Genomic DNA, 21,107 nt, shown 5'->3' with positions numbered 1-21,107 from the left:
GAAGTATTATAACTGCTTTAAAGCGAGTTTGGGTTTTCAGACAGGGAGAAAATACCTGTAAGCCAGAGCCCAAGCCACGGTGCTCAGCTTGTCATTTGAATTGATCAGTGTGATAAATGTGTTCTGCACAAAATGACATTGTGAGGTTTAATGAGAAATACCTGACAGAAGCTGATGGAAATTTTAACATGGGGTTGGTTTTCATCCCAAAATGTAATACAAAGCATGGATGAAAAATACTAAAAATAGGTATGCAAATTCAGAGTCACTCCTCCCTGTTGCTGGTGTTCAGCATCTTTGAAAGCCAAGCTCTTTGATGCATTTTAAACTTTCCACAACAGGGTAGCCAGGTTTTCCCTAAGGATGCTTTTGTAGCACCTTCTCAAGCACACTGATCTAGGCATGCTTTCCCACACTTTGCTCTGTTCTTGCTCCCCTCCCCACATATCCCCCATAGGACATCTGATTAACATGCAATATTACTCAGAGTGGAAGCAGGTGATAAATACACACATGTTTTTCTTTTACTCAGTTTCACTAATATTGACATTAGATTCATTATGTTTTACATCATCCCCATGATCCATTTCTGTTGTTGTTTAAATGGATACTACCTGCAAATGGCATTTTGCTTTCAGGAATAATTTACAGTGATGGAAAGGTGTATAAAAAACATCCATTTCATTCCTGAAGTATTTACACTGCTGGAAAGGCATATACTGTTCTTGTGAAATAACCACACTGAAACACTTCCAACTCTTTTACAGCTTCGTAAAGATTCTGGCAAGGGCATCCATTAATGCAGTGAAAGTATATTTTCTTTATAAACTATATTATGCCTTCCATCTGTCTTCTTGGTGCCCTAGTGCATCTACCAATGCATGGAGGAGAAATTTGGAAAAGAAAGGAATAAAGCAACTACCTGTTAGAACAGCTCCTTTTTGTTGCTGTGTCCTTTCAGTGCTTCCTGTTTCTCTCCTGTTTCTGAAGATGTCTTTCATGTTACCAGATGTGTCTTCTCTCTTCTGGTAATGATGCTACTTCTTTTCCTAATAGCTGGGCTTCTTTTGACTTTCAGTGTAAGAAGAAGTTCCTAAGTGAAGCTGAAGCACATTTTAGCTTTGTAAGAGTAGTAATAGCAGAAATTCAAAACTATTTTTTTACTTTCAACTTAATAGCCTTAGTTTGTTTTCCTTTCATAAACCAAACAAGTTGTAACATACTGAATTGTTGATGAAAGCCTGTTAAATTCATGTGATACTGAGTTTGTTCAACCAAAGTAATGCATAGAATTGTTCTTGTCTCATTAATATTATATGGATGCATATGCACACGTGCCCACTATTTTTGCCAGGCTATTTTTAATATTTAGATTTTTCTAAGTACTTAAATGCCTCTGGGCTTCTGGTATTCTATAAATGACTCAAGTGCTGATAATGACTACATCATTACTATAGAGCTGAGGTTTGCAGTGCAAGGAGAACTAAAATAATTGTTTCAATCATTTCAAATGTTAGGCTTCAAAATAAAATCAAAGGTTTCATATTGAGTTTCCTAGGTTTCAAATGTTATTAACAGCAGTTTACATTAAAAGGGGGTTTTGTTTGCTTTTTTTTAGCCCTGAAGTAACTGATGTATCTACTCAGACCTACTTTCAGCTCTTGTGTGCCTTTATTTTGCTTTCCTGGGAATATTTCCTTCCTATTTGCTGTGATTTCCAGTAGTGTCTGTCAGTCAGTGTTTCCTTTGCAACCTTCAAGATAGGCTCCTTAGCACTCACTTTTTCAACACAAAATATAATAAAAACTCAAGTGTGTGGCAATTGTAGGCCCTGATGCTCCATTTCACTCTGGTGAGATGGACTTTTGCATCTATGGAGAGCATAATTGATGTCAGCAGGGCTCTGCACAGAAGTACTAGTCTCAGTAGTGGGTCAAATTGCAGGATTGTGGCCTTATTACCACTGGCTCTACATTATCCCTTAGTGTGTAAGATAACTAATAGTTATATTCTAAAGCCTTTCAGTAGGACTGTGATAGCATAACTTTTCAAATAGGATAAAGCTGGGTGATGGGCAATAAATTAAATTAGAATCAAGATGAGACCATCAAGCCTTGCCACTTCAAGTTGAATTGCTTTGTTAAAATCTGAAAAGGAAAAGCCTTTTGAGTTCATGTAGCTGCCTCAACTCTTTAACATATAGATAGTAAAATGCCATTAGTGCCAGGTTTCTGGAGCCTTTGAGTCTTTCAGTAATGACAAGAGGTGCATATCATGGCACACTACATCCCAGTTAGGTAGTGGGTAAAAGCTTCAATTGGGATTACAATAAAATGAGATTACTGAGAAGAAGTGCAGCACATCAAATTGAATTGAACTGCCAGAGCTGAAAGGCATCTTCCTCATACATTCAGCTAATTTTTTTGCCAGCTGGTTATTTCTCTGTTAACCAAAGAGTTGACACTCATGTAGTTATCTCAAGCTTTAAAGTGTAGGAGATACTGGGATAACCAATGAACTGTAAAATACTTTGAATAGTAATGTTAATTCCAGTGGGTCCTGAAGTGTTTTACTGACTATAAGCAGGTTATAAAGGGCAATAACAATTACTTGACATACATTTCTGAGGCAGCAACCTTGAGAGTGGAATGTGGCACTTTTCAAAACCTACTGTGACATTACACATGGGTGTGGGATGAGCAGCATAAACACAGCACACTGTGAGGAATACCTGGGCTGGAATTCAGCTGCCTGGATACATGACTGAGTACTTACATTCACATGGATAGAGCAGTGAGATCCTCAGAATAGGATTCATCACCCTGAAGTTTCTAAAAGTTGGACATCTAAACAGTGCTTGTTACCCAGAGCTGCTCATGGAGGCACTGGAGGCAAGAACATCTCTTTGGAGGACAGAGCATCTCATCCAGAGAGGGATGTGGAGAGGGGACATGGTGGGAGTTGCTCTCTGGAAGTGCTTGTTTCTCCCCATGACTATTTAGGGTTGATCAGCACTGGCTCAGATATCTACATTTTAGATACATGAATTAAAGAGGGATGAATCTTCATCCCTGTGATAGCCTTATGCTCTAGACTGCAGTAATAATAAATGAATTACCAGACTACTTATGTCCTGCATTGCCCACCACAGATTGGTTGGTAGGATCAAGTGACCCTCTTCAGGGGTGTCATGAAATACAGCAGAGCACGAGCAGAGCAAGACTGAAATACACACTGAACCTCCCTACAGTTTGCATTCTTTTCAAAGAATAGCAATGTCCCAAAATACTCCTGCATTTTGTCCTGCAGGAATTTGAGCTGATAGGTAGAGACCACCAGGGATAATTTTGCAATTTTCATAATGGTTGCCCAGCAATGAGAAGTTCTTGTGGTGCAGAGCTTTGGATTACTTGGCATTAACCTGCACTGCCTTTTAGTCTGTAGGGATAACCTTCAAAATATATAGGGCAGAAATATCTTTCATAACATGTTTTTCTGTCATTTTTTAAATTGTTCTTGTCTGGAAAGTTTAATCTTTAATGACCTAGAGATGATTCATAAATCATCTTTTATGTATATATTTATAGGTTCTGCAAACATTTTTATCCATGGCTCAGAGCAGCATAATTCCCTGACTTCTGAAATACATTTCCTGAGGAAGCAAAATCAAGTTCTGAATGCAATGCTGGCAAAAGGATCCAGAGGTAAAAATGTAAAACTGTGCTTTACAGGAGGAGACTGCAACTCATTCCGGATCGGAAGACAATAAAATATTAACAGCCATTCATTAAACTGACTTAACCATTCTTCCCAGCCCTGAAATTCCATGGCCAACTATAAAGATTCAAACTGGAGTTGACAATGATAAGTAGCAGTGATGCTGCTTCTTTCTGTTTAATCACAGCATTTTCTATTTGATACTAATTTTCATTTTTCCAGCCTTCTTTTTGCGTTCCTTTCCTGTTATACGTTCTTTTTCCTCTTCCCCCTATGCCCTTTATTACCATTTTCTTGCTCTTTTTTCCCCATGCTTCCATTCTGAAGCCCTCTAAATGAAAAAAAGAAAAAGAATAAAAGCCACAGAGTAGCATTATTGTGGAAAAATGGAACCATCCAGTACCGAAGAGTTGCAGAGGGAAGTAAATGAATCACACTTAGGTTCAGAAGTCTGCAACAGGTTCAGAAGTCTGCAACAGGTGCTTGACTGGACAGGCCAGGTCATCTTCCTTTTGGAAACACTTTAGAAGAGAGGAGAACTGAGGGAATCCATTTGGAAGTATTTGTAATCTCTGAGATGAATTTTAAATTTTCCTCATTTCTACACCTGTGAAGAGTGAATATTAAAAACCTTTACTTGTCTCTTCCCCCAAGAAAACCAAGTCTTAAAAGCAGCTTAAGCCACAATTAGGTTCTAAGTCCCCATATTTTCATGCTGTGTAAAAGCACTGGAGCTTCTTCCAGAGTCACATGTTCTCTCGTCTGTTTTGGTGCATCTTAGTGCTTATCAGTTTGTTGAATTTCTAATTTTTAAATTAATGTATTGCTGCTTTTGTTTGTTTCCAGCATGCCAGCTGTAGGGTCACGCACACCTGGGCTCCCCACAAGCCTGACTGCAGCTTTCTCAGAACACTCAGTTGCCCCATCAACAACTCTTTGCCAAAAACCAGTGTGGGGTAATAGCTTGTGTGAAGGAAGGAAGGACTGGGGTGGTTGATGAGGCAGATGGATGGGACTGGGAAGGAGAGGACAGAGGGATTTCTGTGAGACAAGAGGAACATGGATGCAACGTGCCCTAGGACAATCCTACCAACTTCTTTTCTTCCTAAAGAGAAATCAAATCCATTATTTTGTGAGGACTGGCAAAATTGGTGGTCCTGCTTTGCGGCCCTGCTGACTGTAGTTGTTGAATATCATCCTTCTGACCAGTTCCCAAGAGGTGTTGGGTGCATTTGGCATTGAAACCTGGCTGTACACAGGTTTTTATTGAGCCTTTCTTTGGGCATCCTGGGGCTTAAATGTTGCATGTTACAGAAACTGCATCTAGCAAAAGTTCTTAGAAAACTGAAATACTGAAATCCTCAAACTCACAAGAGCAGGTGTTATTTATGGATGTCAGAAAAAGTTGGTTTTATTAAAAAGCAACAACTTTAGTGGTTCTGGGCATTGCAAATACCTTGTGTTTCTTCTTGTTTCAGATAAACAAAAGGAAAATGAAAAGCTAAGAGAATCTCTTTCTAAAAAGAATGCAATCATTGAGCATCTCCATGAGGATTATGAATGCATCAAGAAAGAAAATGAAAGGTTGCAAAAACAAATTGGCCAAAAGGAGGATGAAACCAGATATCTGACATGTCAGATTTACAGCAGTCGTAATGAATTAAACAGGTATTGATTCTGTCCACATTTAGCCATTCATTTAGAGAAGAAAATTGTCAGTGTGACAAGTATGTGTTCAGCCACAGCCATTAACATTAATAAGGTGCAGAGATATGTTCAAAAGGCAAGGGAAGAGTTATGGAGGGAAAGGGGGAATGGATTTTAGATTTTGAAACCAAATATAAGGATTTAACTTTCAACACAGCCATTTATTGGGACTTAACAGGTTGCAAACAGAAATTAATGTAAAGCAACATCAGCTCTCTGAGAACGAGAAGTTACTGCAGTCGCTCCGCACCGAGATCAAGGTTTATGAGAAGCTGGAAGAAGCAAGAAGGAAGAAGACAGGTATAAATGCAGAATTATTTCTATGCCCTTGGCCCTGGCAGCCCTTCCCTCTTTGAATATGATCTTGTCAAAGGACAAGGGAGTCTAGATCACAGTTTCTTTCTGCTGGTGTCTGCTGTGCAAAGTAGAACTGACAACTTGATGACAAAATGCTGCTTCTTGCTAAGGAGTGGGACTGCGAGGTTGAGAAGTGTGGGATGTGCTGACTGGGCACACCCAAGTTTCCTGTATCTTCTTAGCTAAGCTAAAAACAAATATTGAAGATTCAGTGGCTCAGGCTAGTTGAAGCTTCATGGGGATCTTGGACATTTACTTGTCATCTAAATAAGCTGCTGCTGCATCCTCACAGGTCGTGTCACTCAGGTAGTTGTGCTTCCTCTTGTCTGAACGGCAGGGTAGTGACTGCTCCCTGGGGCTGGGGAGAAGTGCTGGCACTGCTTTCTGGAAGAGGCTTCATCATTTCCTGTCTGCTTTTCTATCACCAAAGCTGAGGGGTAGGAATGGGAGGTGCATGAGTTCTCCTTACCCCTTCTAAGGAAGCTACACTACCACACAGGTGTTGGGATGGCTATGTCAAAGAGCAGAATGCTGCTCGTTGCTGCAAACTTGTTATAGGACCCAGCAAATTCCCCATTGGAAGTTAATGTAAGAGTTAATTTTCTTTCTTCCTGCTACCTTAAGTGACATGCCATGCCTCCACTCCAAGTCATGCCTGGCTGCAGTGGAAGGGCCCTGTTGCCGTGAGGCTTGAAGCCAGAGCTGGCTCAGGGGTGGCAGTGAGTGTTCCTGCAGAACTAGTGATGTTAGAGAGCAGCAGCACCCTCCTCATGCAGCACTGCCAGAACAGTCTGACTTCAGCATGAAAGAACACATGGGCTTGTTTGTGTACTGACCTGCTTCTGAGAAAAGAGGAATGCTGCCCTTGCTTTGTTCAGGTTCAGATTTGTTCTCTGGTTGCCAGGTGATCACTATTTTCCCTTTTCTTCCAAGTATAAAATTAAACTCCCAATTCTCCTCCATCCCTCCTCCGCACTCCAACATTACCCGTTTCTTTCTCCTTCCCAGAATGTGCATTAATGCTCTTCAAATTTTGTAAATCCTCTTAATTCTCTTTTTATTATATATTTTTTCTGTTGGCATGAGACTTATTAGCTTTTATGGACAAAGTGAAAAATAATTTTTGGCTCTTTAAATCTTTAGAGGGTAGAAGCAATTAAGATGCTTTTTTGTCAAACCATTATCTTAATGCTGTTTGTAGTTAATTCTAAATGTTGAGGATAAAGCTGGCTATAATTTACTTGCTCAGCATTCTGATGCTGGCTAATATTAATTGTGAAAGATGTTAAGTGTTTCTTTTTCAATTGTCTCAGATCCCAGATGTGATGCATCAGAAGAATTCCGAAAAGATCAGAATAATCCACTTGACTTACATGAACTGTTGACTGAAATCCAGAGCCTGCGAGTGCAGCTTGAAAGAAGCACAGAGACAAACAAATCTTTGCATGAAAAATTAGAGGAACAGCTTTCAAAAGAAAAGAGAGAGGAAGTGAGAGCAGTTTCAGCTGTGAATACCAACTATCTTTTCAAACAAGGATCTCAGCATTATGCAGGAATGAACGGTATTGTTTTTGTTCTGCTGTAGAACCTGGGCCTTATTCTTTCAAGATGCTCTTAAAGCCTTAACCAACATGAGCTGGAAGTGTGGGAGCTGCCCATCAGCCTCTCACATCCCTTTCCTGCTCCAGCTGTTGGTGCCTGGGGAGGTGGAATGCTGCATTGTCTTACAGCCTCCACCTGCCACTTCCTTTGCATCCAGGAAAAGCATTTGCAGACAGTCTCTGGGATGCAGGGATGCCTACATCAAACTGCCATACGTTTTGCTTACCTGGGGGTTCTTTTTCTCAAGCAGAGCTCTCCAGCTTTTGCTAAGGGTGACTCTGTATTACTCAAGTGTGATCAATAAGTGCACTAAATGTTCTTTGTATAAATCACTTGTCCCCTTTTTGCCCTTGAGGAATATTTTACCTTTATTTCAATCACTGTTAAGTGAAACTCTTTTAGCAAATCAGGGAAAATGTAGTGTTTACACTCAGGGTTAGATTATTGTCCCAATGTAGATGTGCATGGGATGCAGAGGGCACAAGAATGTTCTCCCTTGCTGCTGCAGAGGGACAGCTTTCCATACTCACAGCATAAAGCCAACTCCTACTGCCTCTACAGGGATACATTGTGTTAGGGGAACCAACAATCATGGGGCCTTTTGGGTCTCTGCGCTGTCCTGGATATGTCCACCTACATCTCACACCACACAGAGCCAGCAGCACCAGCCAGAGCTATAGTGTGAGAGCTCGAGAGACACAGCAGGGTTTTTACCACCTTACTTCTCTGTGGGTCCGTCATGTCCAATCAGATGAAATACATCATGAGCATAACCCTCCACTGCTCTGCACAAGGAGGATGCAGAATGCAGCAGGTAACATTTGTTACCATTCTCTGTCCACTTTGTACTTGGACACTAAATTTCAGTCACGTGCTCCAGATGGGGATGGCTCCTTAGGGCCAGTCACGAGGAGGTGGGTGTGGAACAGCTGCTATGAGGACCCCCAAGTTTCATTTGGTCCTGGTTAGTTTCTAGATAGAATCCTAGATGTTGCTTTTGATCTGCATCAGGTATAGTTGTTAAGAGCTGGAGAAACTCCTTATTTATTTAGAAAATGGTGAATAGAATTTACAATAGCTCAGGTTGATATGAACCAGAAAGACTCCTTGGAATGTCAGCAGCTGAATTAGATTTCTAGATGTGCTGTGATTGGTCTTCACTCAGAGGTACTTGGGGAATTTGGAGCACTGAGGGGGGAGAGGGTGGATATACATATGATCTTTAGTATGGAGTTAATGGGAAGCTTACTAATGTTAATTAATATGCCTTCATCAGATTTTCTGGCTGACTTTATTTTGGAAGATATCTAGGACTTTGAATTGATGCCTAAAAGCTGAATGTAGGTAAATCCTGGTGTGGCACTAGAAGATCAGGTGTGTTTCCCTGCTTCCTCAGGCCAAGTGCAGCAGCACCAAAAAAATAAAAGAAACAGAAGTAGAGCTAGGAAGCTTCTTTAGTGCATGTTAACTTCTGCTGATCCATACTTCCTTGTCCTGTTTTTATGTATAGAATCATAGAATGTGTGAGGTTGGAAGGGACCTCTAAAGGCCATCTAGTCCAGCCCACCCTGCAGTGCGCAGGGACCTTTGTAACTAGATCATGTTGCTCAGAGCCTGGTCAAGCCTGACCTTGAAGAAAAAGAAGAAATGCTTTGCAAATACCCTGCTACCAGCAGAAACATTTGTGAGCTGCAGGAACACAGGCATTTCACTACCAAAACCAGGTAGATCCAAAAGCATCTTTAACGTGCCCGTTACCAGTACCCCAGACGTGGTGTTTAATACATTCCGGTGTCATTTAGTTCTACGTGTAAGGATAAAAAAAAATTAAAATTAAACTTTTTCTGTCCCAGGTACTCACTCAGCCTGTAAAGATGATTTAGACAGCACCTCTCAGTGCAGCAGCAGCTCCTCCTCTTCCAGCAGGACGTGCACCCCTCGCCTGGTGCCCGGCCATCGGATGTGGGCTGACAGGAACGGGCGCCACGTTCTTGGCCTGATCGAGGATTACGACGCTCTGAGGAAACAGATTTCAGAGGGACAGCTGGTCTTGGCAGAGATGGAGATTCCTTTGGGAGAGGTCACTGGTACGAAGCTGCAGGAGCCTGGAATCAAGGTAAATAAACAGTGCAAGCTGTTAGAAGATGGTGGATTTTTACTTCGAGGTGCAAAATGTTTGGGTGACAAAAGCAGAGATCGGGGTTAAAGGTGCAGCAGATGCCAGACCCACCAGCTGACTTGGGATAAATCTGTGTTCCTTTGTACATTAAAAACAATACAGCACAAGTCTGGTGAGGAGCAGCTGATTGAACTGGGAGTGTTCAGCCTGGAGAAAAGGAGGCTGAGGGGAGACCTTCTGGCTCTCTTCAACTCCCTGAGAAGAGGTTGGAGTGAAGGGTGATTGGTCTTTTCTCTCTAGTAACAAGCAACAGGATAACAAGAAGTGGACTCAAGTTGCACCAGGGGAAGTTTAGATTGAATATTAGAAGAAACTTCTTCATTGAAAGGGTAATTAAACACTGGCACAGGCTGCCCAGGGAGGAGGTGGTTGGATCATCATCTGTGGAGGTGTTTGAAAGATGTGTAGATGAGGTGCCGAGGGACGTGGTTTAGCACTGGACTTGGTAGAGGTGGGTCATGGTTGGACTCGATGATCTTAAAGGTCTTTTTCAAGCAGAACAACTCTGTGATTAAAGCATTACTCTGTCAAGACACCACGACCCTGACAGTACAGGTCTCGTGTAGATGCAGGCACCAGTTTGTGTTTCTGGTTTAATGAGGCTACGGATAAATTACTAGTTTTTTAATAAGCAATCTCACTTACAACTTACATACTCTGGCATGGCAGTTGGTGATTGTTACACTGGAAATGATAAAAAAGCCAAACAGAAACAACAAAAAAACCCAGATAAAACTCTGAAATGCTTTAGAAAGGGCTTAAACTAGGGGTGTGTATCAGTAGCCTGAGGATAAAAATAAGGAGATTTTCTTGTAATGAAGGCTTGGGATAAACCCAGGAAATATGAACCAGTTAAATGAAACCTGATATACAGCTGATAAAGTTCCTCACTTACTTGTATTCAGCCCTTTAGCAACACCAGGTGATAACTGTACATGAATAACTATGCTAATGAGGGTTGTTTTGTGTTAGGGCAGCTTTTTAATATTTTTCCATTTCCTGGTATCAGTTGAACACTTCAGCAATATCAGTGTCTAGTCTAGAAACTTCAGTATCTCATTAGTGATCAAATATTGTCTTCTAAGACGTGTTGTCTCATCATTTTGCATCCTGTGGGACACAATGATAGAAGTCATGGTGCTCTGGCTGTTGTCTTAGACATAATAATTCTTAAACCAATGAAATGTTTGCCTTGCATTTGAATAATGTTGATCCTTTTCCTCTGGGATCAAGAGATTTATCATCCTTGTCTCCTAGAATCAGGAGAACAACTAGTGTTTGCTTATTCTGTTTTTTTCTTGTTTAATACTGTTTATTTCTGGATACAGTCAGTGTAGTTGGTGTGGGTTGAATAACACAAACTCACCTACAAGCTTCCTCAAAAGGGACGTGTCCATGGCAGCTATTAATGAAGTAGGAAACCTAAACCACAGCAGGAAAGCTTTGGATCAGACATTTAAAACAACATGCCAGAGATAAAAATAGTGAAACATGGGAATGGAGGGAGCTCAGAGACTCTGGGGGCACTTTTAGGAACAGGTTATTTGAATGTTTGAGAAATGACATGTAATGCTTTCCTGCCTTGGAGTGGGAAGTAAACTAGGTGACTAATGAAGGTCCTTTTCACCTCTGTGATTTTATGATGATGCAAAACTTGTAAACAACATGCTCATTGCTCTTCAAAAGCTAGAAAATCTTAACTGCATGGATAAATTCACACTACTTATTTTTCTAGTTATAATTAATAAAGCTATTGGAGATGCAGCCTGCAACAATTCTGAAATCCTTTTGTGGTAGCACATGTGTGCTCACACAGTCAAATGATGTCTGAATGACACTCGAGACTCTCCAAAGTATTGTAGCTCTTCAAATGACCTAGTTAAGATACTGATAATGACTGAAAAAGTAGTCTCTCTAAGTTTTAAACTTGTTTTGTTGGTGTAAAGATAAAAGCAGTAAGTTTCACAATTTGCAGTTTCCTATCAAGCTTTACATCACTGAAGTTTCAAAGTACTTAGCAAATGGGGTATTTTATGTGACAGGAGGATTCTGGTTAGATAGCAATGCTAAAGAAGTGTTCAAATTACATGCTGCATGGGGCAGGAACTCAGAATGCTTTTCTTTCATTACCCTTCCCCCTTCTGTATCACCATTGCTTTGGTAATTCATTTGCTCCCCTTCCATTCTTTCCCTCCTTTATTTCACATTTATGCAATTTCTTCAATTTGGTTTTCTCATCTGTCAGCAGCGAAAAACATTTTATGTGTGTCCTGATAGTTATTTTAGCATTAAATGGAACAGTTTAAAGGGTCTGCTAAGGAAGAAACATCTATATTGCTTAAACTGATGTCTGCAATCATTTGACTTTCAAATAACATGGCACAAAATGCAAATGGAGAAAGAAGAGAGTTGCCAACTATTACCATGTGGCACAGCAAATCTAGTAAATATAATCTATTATTAATCATGGTTATTGATTGGGATAAATCCCCTCTCTCCCTGAAATTCTCAGATAATGCATAATTCAGCAGTCTTTGTAAACTAACAGATTAGCCTTTGTGGCATGCAATAGCTGTGTACATCATCTTCAATATGAAATCACACCAACTGGATTTAAGCCATTAATTAAGATTACATTTTCGTAGTGTTTTAAGCATAAAATATGTCTCTCATCCTGTGGCACAGGTACCAGACCAGGCATCCCTCTCCCTGCGTAGCTTTTCTGCAAATATCCACACAGTGCAGCAGATTTTAGAGGAGGCTGCACGTTTACTGAAACTGCTCTGGAGAGTTTCCCTCCCACTGAAAGCTGCACATGGTACTTCTCATGGCTCTCAGGTACTGTTATGTTTCATTTTGGGTCTTTTGGGGTGGGTTGGTTGGTTGGTTTGGGGTTTTTTTGTGGCTGTTGGAATGTGTGATGGAAGATGCACCAGTTAAGAACTAGGTGACCTTTAGAGGTCCCTTCTAACACAAGACATTCTATGATTCTGTGTCATTTGGGAAAATCTTTTGTAAATTATGACTCCAGGATGCCCAGTCTCTGGACACTGGGTTCATAGGTTTAGTCACTCTCCCCCCGGCAGGCTCAGGGGGAATGTGTGCTGGCTTTCTGTCCTGATCATGTTGTACCCTGGGTGTTTCTTTACAAAACACTTACTGCTCAAGCTGTGATCTGCAACCCTGTTACATGATATTCAGGAAACCCAGGCAGGTGGCAAACGTTCCATTTCAACAAGAAAAGGTTTGGACTCCCTGTTAGAGAACCAAATTAAATTTGAATATGTATAGACTAGTAACAACAGAAGCTTCAGGCAACTTGGCTGTAATCTAAGCTACATTTTCCCTTTACATTTTTGATGCCTAAGCTGTAAAATAAGATGCATTTTAAAAACATGACAAAACCCTGAGACTAGTTTTATAACATTTTAACTAAAAAGGATGACACTATGCAAATGAATGGGAGTAAACTGAACGAGGGGTGAGTTATCTCTGCTGTCATAATAGCACCACTCAGTAATGAAAGTATGTCAAACTCTGGCTTTAAAATAAATCTAAAGTGTTTTCAATGAGTGTTTTGTCTGTGTTTCGTAAGGGAGGCAGGATATTGCTAGAAAATAAACAACTTTAGGAAAGTAAACATTTTAGAGATGTTTTAATAACATCTTTCTTGTTATTTTCTAGCATCATTAAAGATGTAAAATCACAAAAGCAGTAAGAATGAACTGTGTTGTCTAATATGGGTCACTGATGTTTCAGCTCCCTGTTTGGGATGTCCTGACGTGTGAACAGTTCCATTTTTGCCCTTGGGTGTCTATGTGCACAGCTGTAGGGTGGCCTGGATTGCAGGACCTGAACATCTCAAACCCACACACAGGTCTCTCAGTGTATCCAGGGCTCTTACTGTCACACGTGATCTAAACCTTCTTCATCTGGATCACTCACTTCTCAAAATCTGACCTCAGTGTGTTGGGGGATCTGAGTTCCCAGGACTGCACCTCATTAGAGCCTAAAAGAATCTTTTCTAGAGTTTGTTATTCAACATTCTGACATCTTAAGGACATTAAATTCCTTCTGATGTCTTAAATGCAGTACATGAAAGAAGATCTCTTGAAGTTTGATTCTGAAAGCTACTGAGCATTCACTGCCTTGTCATCAGCCCCACAGGAGCTGTGAGTAATCAGCTCTTCTGTAGAGCTAAATGCTAAGGGAGAATTCCAGAGGATACTATTATTAAACAAGTGGCAGAACAAGACAAAAAAACATACAAACTGAAATTTGGGAATTCAGAGCAGTGATGCTGGCAGACTGTGTCAGGGCTACTTGTAGTCCTGTTATAAAAGATTCTAGCCATAACTTAGTTGGAATTGGTGGTGAAAAATGAACCTTGAATAACGACTCTGGCAAATAATTTTGCAATAGAAGTGGCCAGATCACTTGTACAAAGCCTCTCAGCCCTTGGAGAAAGGCACCATCACCTGTTAACAGAACACTGGAGAAGGAAGCTGGAGGTTCTGAACCTGGCAGACAGGACACTTGCTGATCCCCTGGCACTGCCCTTTATATTTTCTAGTTGAGTGGAATGGAAAAAGGATAGGAATTGAGTTTTTAAAACCAGAAATAGGTGCTTGTGTCAGGACTGTTCTCAGACAAGCAGAAAGATCAATTGCACTAAAAGCCAGGTAAGAACTGTTGTTGTCTCTGAGCAGATGTCATGGGATCCTGTGTCGCTGGGGATGTGACTGGAAGGACAGGCAATCCGTGATGTTTAAGTTCTAAGGGAGTTCTAATAATCTAAGGAAGCTTGAGGGCTCTTGGACAAAAGTATTTAGCAATTAACAATGTACAAAGTAGTTTTATAAAGTGCTTCTGTGTATTTTCTCCTCTCAATTTAGGATGAAGGAATGAAAGCAGAAATATTTCGATTACGTAGGAAACTGTCCGAGCAGGAGAAGAAGCTGCACAGCACAGTGAAATGCCTGCACTCCACGAACCAGCTGAAGGAAAACATGGAGAAAGTCATCATTGACCAGTGTAAGTGTGTGCTTCACTATTTCTGTAGTCTGTGGCTTGTCTCTGAAATTGCAGGAACAACAAAATGCACCCAAGCTCTGGGTCTTCTACACTTGCTCTGACTGGCCTTGGGCACTGCTGGTAGTGACAATGCATGAGGTTCAGCCTGGTCAGAGGAGCTGCTGGAGCCTCATTCAAATGGAAACAATTTTTTAGAAACTACAAAAGGCTGCACAGAATAACATGAGAAGCAGATCGTGGTTTTACAGAACCCACTGATAATGTGTCAGTCCCTGCAGCTGCCACTAATTGCCTTTAATTACTTGAGTTACTCCCAGGTGCTGCCATTCCCCAGGTTTTCTACTCTACAACAGTTCCTGACAGAGGCAAAGTTACTGTTGCTTAGACCATTCCAGCCAAAGATTTTTTTGCTCTCCTCAAAACTGTGGAGGTTTTTTTTTGCCTCAGTCTGGATAAATGTGGAATTGGGCTTTCAGACTGGTTGAGGGCCTGAGAACAGAAGGCTCAGAACCAGGGAAACAAAAGCTTACTCTGAGTCGTTTTATAAGGAAAAATTAGGACATAGGATGAATGATACTTTACTCCCATCAGCTGTAGCAACACAACTCTCTGGAAACACAAAAACAAGTGGGAGATGGGCTGTACTGGAGCTGTGTGAAGCCAGGTGACTGTTTCAAGAGATCTCTTCAGCTTTTAGAGTTCAACCACTCGTCAGAAGAGATCTGAATGGAGCTCATCCTCTTCTCTGCCTTATGCTATGGCAACCTGTGTTGCAGGAGGAGGATTTAACTTTCTTCTTAAAAAAAACAATCTATCCTTACCTTCTCTGAGGAGATGGGACTAAAAGACTCATTAGCCTGTGCTGGATTGGCACTGATTGTTATCAGTAATCATCTAGACTGCAAAATGTTACATATCAAAGTTAGGAAGATGGCCATAATATCTGAAGTTACTCAAGTAATTTCAATGCAATATAGAAGAATAGATGTTATGTTGCTCCATAGTCTGTCATTTTTATATCTAAGGTATGTTGGGTTTTTTTAAGACTTTGTGGGCTTGTTTTTTTGTCACTTCTTCCAGAATTGTTGTATTAAATGATGTACAAGTTACTTATATTAAATCCAAAATTAATTTTAGTTCAGGTTTTAAAGTTAAATAGCTCCATTTCATAGAATCATAGAATGGTTTGAGTTGGAAGGGACCTTAAACATCATCTGAATCCAACCCTCCTGCTTGGGCAGGGACTTCTTCCATTTGGGGTTGTCTTATAAAGGTCAGAGCTACTCTATTCTGTCTGTCCAAATAATATCCCTGGGGCAGATTTACTGGGTTACTTTGGTCAGTTCCTAGTTCTAGTGACATCTCAGACATACTGGGTAATTTCAGCAGGACTGGGCAGACTATGAACCAACAGAGATTTTTAACCCTGATGGCCAAAATATTATCTCCACAGCCACTCCACCCAGCCCTGCTTTCAAAAAGAAAACATGACATCTCCCCCCTGTTTTGCTCTCCCCTTTTCAGGGCATTCAGCCTCAGCTGAACTAGGTCCTAAGAAAATGAAGCCTGCATTTTTCTGAGATCCCCTTAAATGCGAAGTACTGCCTTGCAGCAGCTTTGCTGTTAGTGTCATGTCCTCTAAATTCTCTTCATGTACTGAATTTAATATTTTTGATTTAGAAAAAAATCTACTTTGCCAGGTGAAATGAATTTACTAGCAGAGTTCTTTATGAGCCCAGAGCAGTCTGCTCCACAGTTGGATCTAGATACGATTTGCTGTAAGTTTCATTGATTATGGGAATTATGGCTGTCAAGTTACCTTTGCCTTAACGAGCCATTTCAGAAATGTTGCTAAATTGCAGCTGAACACAAACTCCTGACCAAGCATAGAGCAGCACTGGTGGATCTCATGAAGCTGCTGGGTTTTGTTAAAATGCTTAACACTTGTGTTTGTTATTCCTTCCTTTCTCCTTTTGCTGGTAAGAAGCAAAGGCATGGCAGCAGGTGACCTTGCCTGCCTTCATGCTCCAAACATCCTGTTAGCTGGCCCCTCTGCTGAGGATAGCCAGGTTCCCTCAGTTAGTTGAATACTGAAAAATGTATTTAGAGGCAGAGACTGGACCATCCTTGTGGCTCTGAGTCTTCCGTGTGCTTTCTCTGGCAAGAGAAGTCGTTGCTTCTAAACCTCTGAACATGTAACAATGTGGTGCCAAAAATTACAGTAATCTGCCAAAGGTGTAATTATCTCATGACAGCTCTACCCTTGGAGTTGTTGGGTTCTTATTATTGTAATGAAAAATCTTTATTATGGCTAAATTGTTTATTTTTTCAAGGCTGGAATATTCAGTTGGTAGTTGTGAGTGGTGTTTTTCAGCACCTATGGAGCTGACATGGATTAGAGAGGCTCAGATTTAACCTGACATTTCTAAATATCAGGTCTGCTCAGAAGCACCCTCCCCCTCCTCCATTCACAGGTTTTGTGCAATCCCCACAGAGGCAAAGTAGCTGGGTGAACAAAACTTGGAGCCCTTCAGAGTCACTGACATGATTTCCCCCAAGCACATCTGGATTGCTTTGTCCTTGAACTGCTGGAGGAGCTGCCTGACATCTTTGCCATCTGTCTTCCCAGCACATCATCCCCCATCACCTTTTCATGGCACAGTTTTTCTCCCCCTCCTGCTAACCAGCCCCCAGCCCTCCTAGGCTACCTAAGAGATCAAACTGTAATTAGATCATGCACCAGATCCCCTCAACATGGCCACAACTTCTTCCTTTGATGACTTGGCTCAAGGGCTGCAGCTCAGAGCTGTGATGTTCAATGTACTGATCAGCTGTGTGTGTTTGTCACAGGTTTTGGTCTGGGTGTGGTAGAAGAACTTGAAAAACCACTTCCCTGATGTTTTGATCTGCAGAGCAGAGTATGTGCTGGGTGCAACACAGGCCAGGGTAGGAAATGGCATCCTCCTGCTGCCACTGCTTCCAACCTGCCCTGTGTCCTGAGACAACCATAGAACCACAGGATGGGTTGGGCTGGAAGGGACCTTAAAGATCATCTAGATCCAACCCCCTGCATGGGCAGGGACACCTCCTACCAGAGCAGGTTGCTCCAAGCCCCATCCAGCCTGGCCTTGAACACTGCCAGGGATGGGGCAACCTGCTCTTCCCTCACTCTGCTTATCCAGTGTTGCCTCTTCACCTGAGGCTGCTGCAGCTGGAGGTTTGTCCATCAGCCTGAGCCTGAACAGGGCTGGGGAGGGACCAACCACTCTGGATGCCTGGTCCCTGCCCTTTGTGGAGATGTGAGTTGTTACATTATTTAATACTTGCTCATAAGACATGAATACAGGGAATATAGAAAGATACAGAAAGACTGAGAAGTCTGCACAATCTCCTCTTTCTTTCTAGTGGTTTTAACTCATGATGTCTTGAAGAAGGCAAGAGGAAACCTGGAAGTAAGTAAAATCTTTGCTTGCATTTCATGCCTTGGTGTAAACTCACTAGAAATATGCATTGCTGGGTCAGTAGCATTTTGCAGCATTAGTCTGAGTTGCTCTAGGTTTGCCACTTATTCAGGTCAGGGTGGCAGCAGTTTAGTATGATACATATTCTGCAACACTTAATGTTTAAATTAGAGTTTTTTTGACTGACCACCAAAGCAGCTACAGCCTCTCCTTTCTGATGCTGTCCCTGGATTAATATTCATGTCTGTCATCTTCTTCCAGCAGTTTATTTCCCACAGAGCACAGGCCAATAACTTGACTACTGACTAAGTTCACAAAAGACACCCTTATTTAAAGGGTGCTGTATGTGTTAATAACTGGTGCTGTTTTTTAAAAAATGTAGAACCCAACAGGCAAAGCTTTTGCAAACAGCTCTTTGCTCACACAGTGTATTAAATTAGTTTGAGTGTTTAAGTAGTCACTGCTCAGATTTGATTTCTCCCAGAAGGTTCAGCCTAGACTCCCAGACGGATGTAACCTGCTTCTTGGCTCCTAAATCCCAGCCTTCTCCTCACTCCTCTCTGAAGGACTGTACAGTCCCCAGGCCCTCCTTAAATTTTCTTCTAACCTTTTCCATGAATCTCTGCTCCCCTGCCCTCCCCATCAGGGCCTTCCTGAGCCCCACGCAGCTGCTCTGTTGTCTCAGCCCTACCTGAGGTAGAAGTGATGATATGAAGAAATCTTCCTGCTTACAGAAGTTTGATCAATTCCATTTGAAGATGTGCTGAGTGCAGAAGCCTGTATTTGCAGATCCTTTTGCAGCACTGTGGCCCAGGGACAAACTGTCTGCATTTGAAGTACAGTAGAACAGTTACAATTATTGCTTTTCTAACCAGGTCCCAGCAGCTGAGAATAAAAAATCACCTTCCTATGCCAGCAAGAAGAGGATTCTCTGAAGGAGAAAGTTCCACTAGTAAATGGTCGTGTGATTTGCTTCTTTATGCCTTACTATTTATTGATGTAAAAATGTTTAACTCTTTTGATGGACTCAATCTTTGACAAAAAAAAAAAAAAAGGTAAGACAAAAGAGAAAGCTTTTGGTAAATAACTTATTTAACATTTTCTGTAATGTTAAAGAGGGTTTTTAATATTTATTACAGAAGCAAAGGTACTCCAGGTACTGAAGAAAAATCCAGATTTTTCTTTTTTTTTTTAAAGTTAGCTCATTGGAAATTTTATATTTGTACTTGTCATGTGATAAAACTATTTGTTGTTATAGTCAAACAGGTCCTGAAAGAATCAAGAATGTGATTCACCTCCCAGACTGTATTTCTACTGCTGAAAGAATATAGGTTAAAAAAAAAAAAAGAACTGTACCAGTTGACAGAGTTTTGTAGCTGTGAGAGATGTTCAATATTTCAAAGCATTTTAAGTATATCTGAAAGATTCTTCTGGAAGCTGCCTGATGCTGAGCTTTCTTGTTGCCCTGTTAGAAACTGGAGATTGATGCTAGGTCTGAAAGTATTACTTAGACAATTAAAATGAAAAATACTCACAAGTGTGTTTGTGTTTGCTTCAAAGCTCCCAGAACTTACTGACCAAAGCAGCCCCAGCTGAGGGTTCATTTCCTGAGTTCAACTGGAACCAATCCAGCCCTTGGCAGCAGGGTTGGTGAGGAGCAGGAGAAGCTGGTTGTGGCTAAGAGGGGGTGTCGGACACCCTGCTTTGGTGGTAGCTGCACATGTACAGGACACATCCAAATAGCTCCTTCCTTCCACTGAGCCTTGGGTTCATTCAAATTAGTTTCCCAGCATTAGTTTGGTGACATTCAGGTGTCACTGAACACCACAAGGATGCTCTAAATCACTTCTAAATCACTTTGCTTCTCACTTGAAGCTTGATATGAAATGGTTGGAGCTGTTGCATCCTCCCTTGGGACTGACCTGCACTCCTAAGCTTGGGGTGGTTACCAGTACAGTGGCTTGGCATTGCATGGGTTGCAGATAACCTAGCACTGGTTAGTGGGGTGGGCTGTCACAGTCCCTGTGCATGTGAGCTTTTACTAAAGAAAGCCCATCAAGCCCCAGGTTGTCACCTTTCTCTGGTCCCTGCTAGGACCTGCTGTTTCTGCAAGGTCAGAGCAAGGAGCCTTCTCTGAAGTGTGACAATGGATTTACTGGGAGGTCCCACAGCCCTCCTGGAGGTGTCCTGCTCTGAGAAATGTTACCTGCCTTGGAGATCCCAACTGCACTCCTTACCTGACCTGGCTGCTGGGCACTTGCACTTCCAATCAGTCCAGCAAGGGAAATGAAAGCTCAAAACCAGAACGTCTCCAGCTGACAGCAGGGGGAGGCAAACTCATTTATCTGGAGTAGAGGGAAAATGCCAGAAAAGCTGGAAAAGTTAAAAATAAACTTTGCTTATTGAAAAAGGGGGAGGTAAGGGAAGAGCATCCAGCCAAACTTGTTCTTCAGTCTCTTCACACATTATTGTCCTCACAGCTCACTAAAAACGTCAAGTTAATTTTACTAAGTAGCTAAATTATAGACACTCAGATGTAATCAGGATCTGCTATACATTTCAACTTTCAAAATTAATCATCCTATGGTTTTGAGTTACAACACCTGAAGGAAACAGCTGTACATCTATATATAGAATACCCCTGTCTCTTGGTCTTCTTGCAGCCTCTCCCCCTCTCCCCCCCCCACCATCTGTACTTAAATAAAATGTTTCCCCTTTCCCGAGCTCATTTGCCACTTACTTCTCCACGGTCCCTGCTTTGCCCTCTTGGAGCTCTTCTCCTGACCCCTTTTTCCTTCCCATCAGCTCCAGTTGCATCCAGTGCAGAGCACCAGTGTGTGTACTGGGCAGGTCAGATCTGGTTACTGGGGGGGTAGGGGGGCAGTGTGTGTAAAAAAAAAGTATATCATTACCTGTGTAAAGACAGATGATCCTACAAGATCAAAGTATTTCATCTTACTGAGAAGTGCCTCTTACACACTATTTACTGGGCTGGTTTAAAACTAATTTTTAAAAAAAACAACAACTCACCAGCTGAAGGGCTGCAGCAG

The 21,107-nt window shown here is 41.5% G+C and overlaps 1 protein-coding gene across 8 annotated transcripts in view; it reads left to right on the top strand.

Moving 5' to 3' along the window:
• CDK5RAP2 (CDK5 regulatory subunit associated protein 2) overlaps positions 1 to 19,594 on the top strand; it is an 81,019-nt gene extending 61,425 nt beyond the window's left edge. For 4 of the 8 annotated variants that reach the window (XM_051636277.1, XM_051636272.1, XM_051636278.1 and 1 more), the window contains 8 exons: positions 3,588 to 3,704; positions 5,196 to 5,385; positions 5,603 to 5,724; positions 7,095 to 7,343; positions 9,237 to 9,499; positions 12,248 to 12,400; positions 14,458 to 14,596; positions 18,002 to 19,594. In XM_051636277.1, coding sequence (XP_051492237.1) covers positions 3,588 to 3,704; positions 5,196 to 5,385; positions 5,603 to 5,724; positions 7,095 to 7,343; positions 9,237 to 9,499; positions 12,248 to 12,400; positions 14,458 to 14,596; positions 18,002 to 18,195 — 1,427 coding nt within the window. In that variant the 3' untranslated portion in view covers positions 18,196 to 19,594. The other 4 variants (XM_051636274.1, XM_051636275.1, XM_051636276.1 and 1 more) reach the window with 4 other exon arrangements.
• Positions 19,595 to 21,107: the final 1,513 nt, after the last annotated feature.

The sequence above is a fragment of the Apus apus genome, chromosome 19 (assembly GCF_020740795.1).
Source record: "Apus apus isolate bApuApu2 chromosome 19, bApuApu2.pri.cur, whole genome shotgun sequence".
NCBI lineage: Eukaryota > Metazoa > Chordata > Aves > Apodiformes > Apodidae > Apus > Apus apus.
This window is presented reverse-complemented; position numbering and strand designations above follow the sequence as displayed.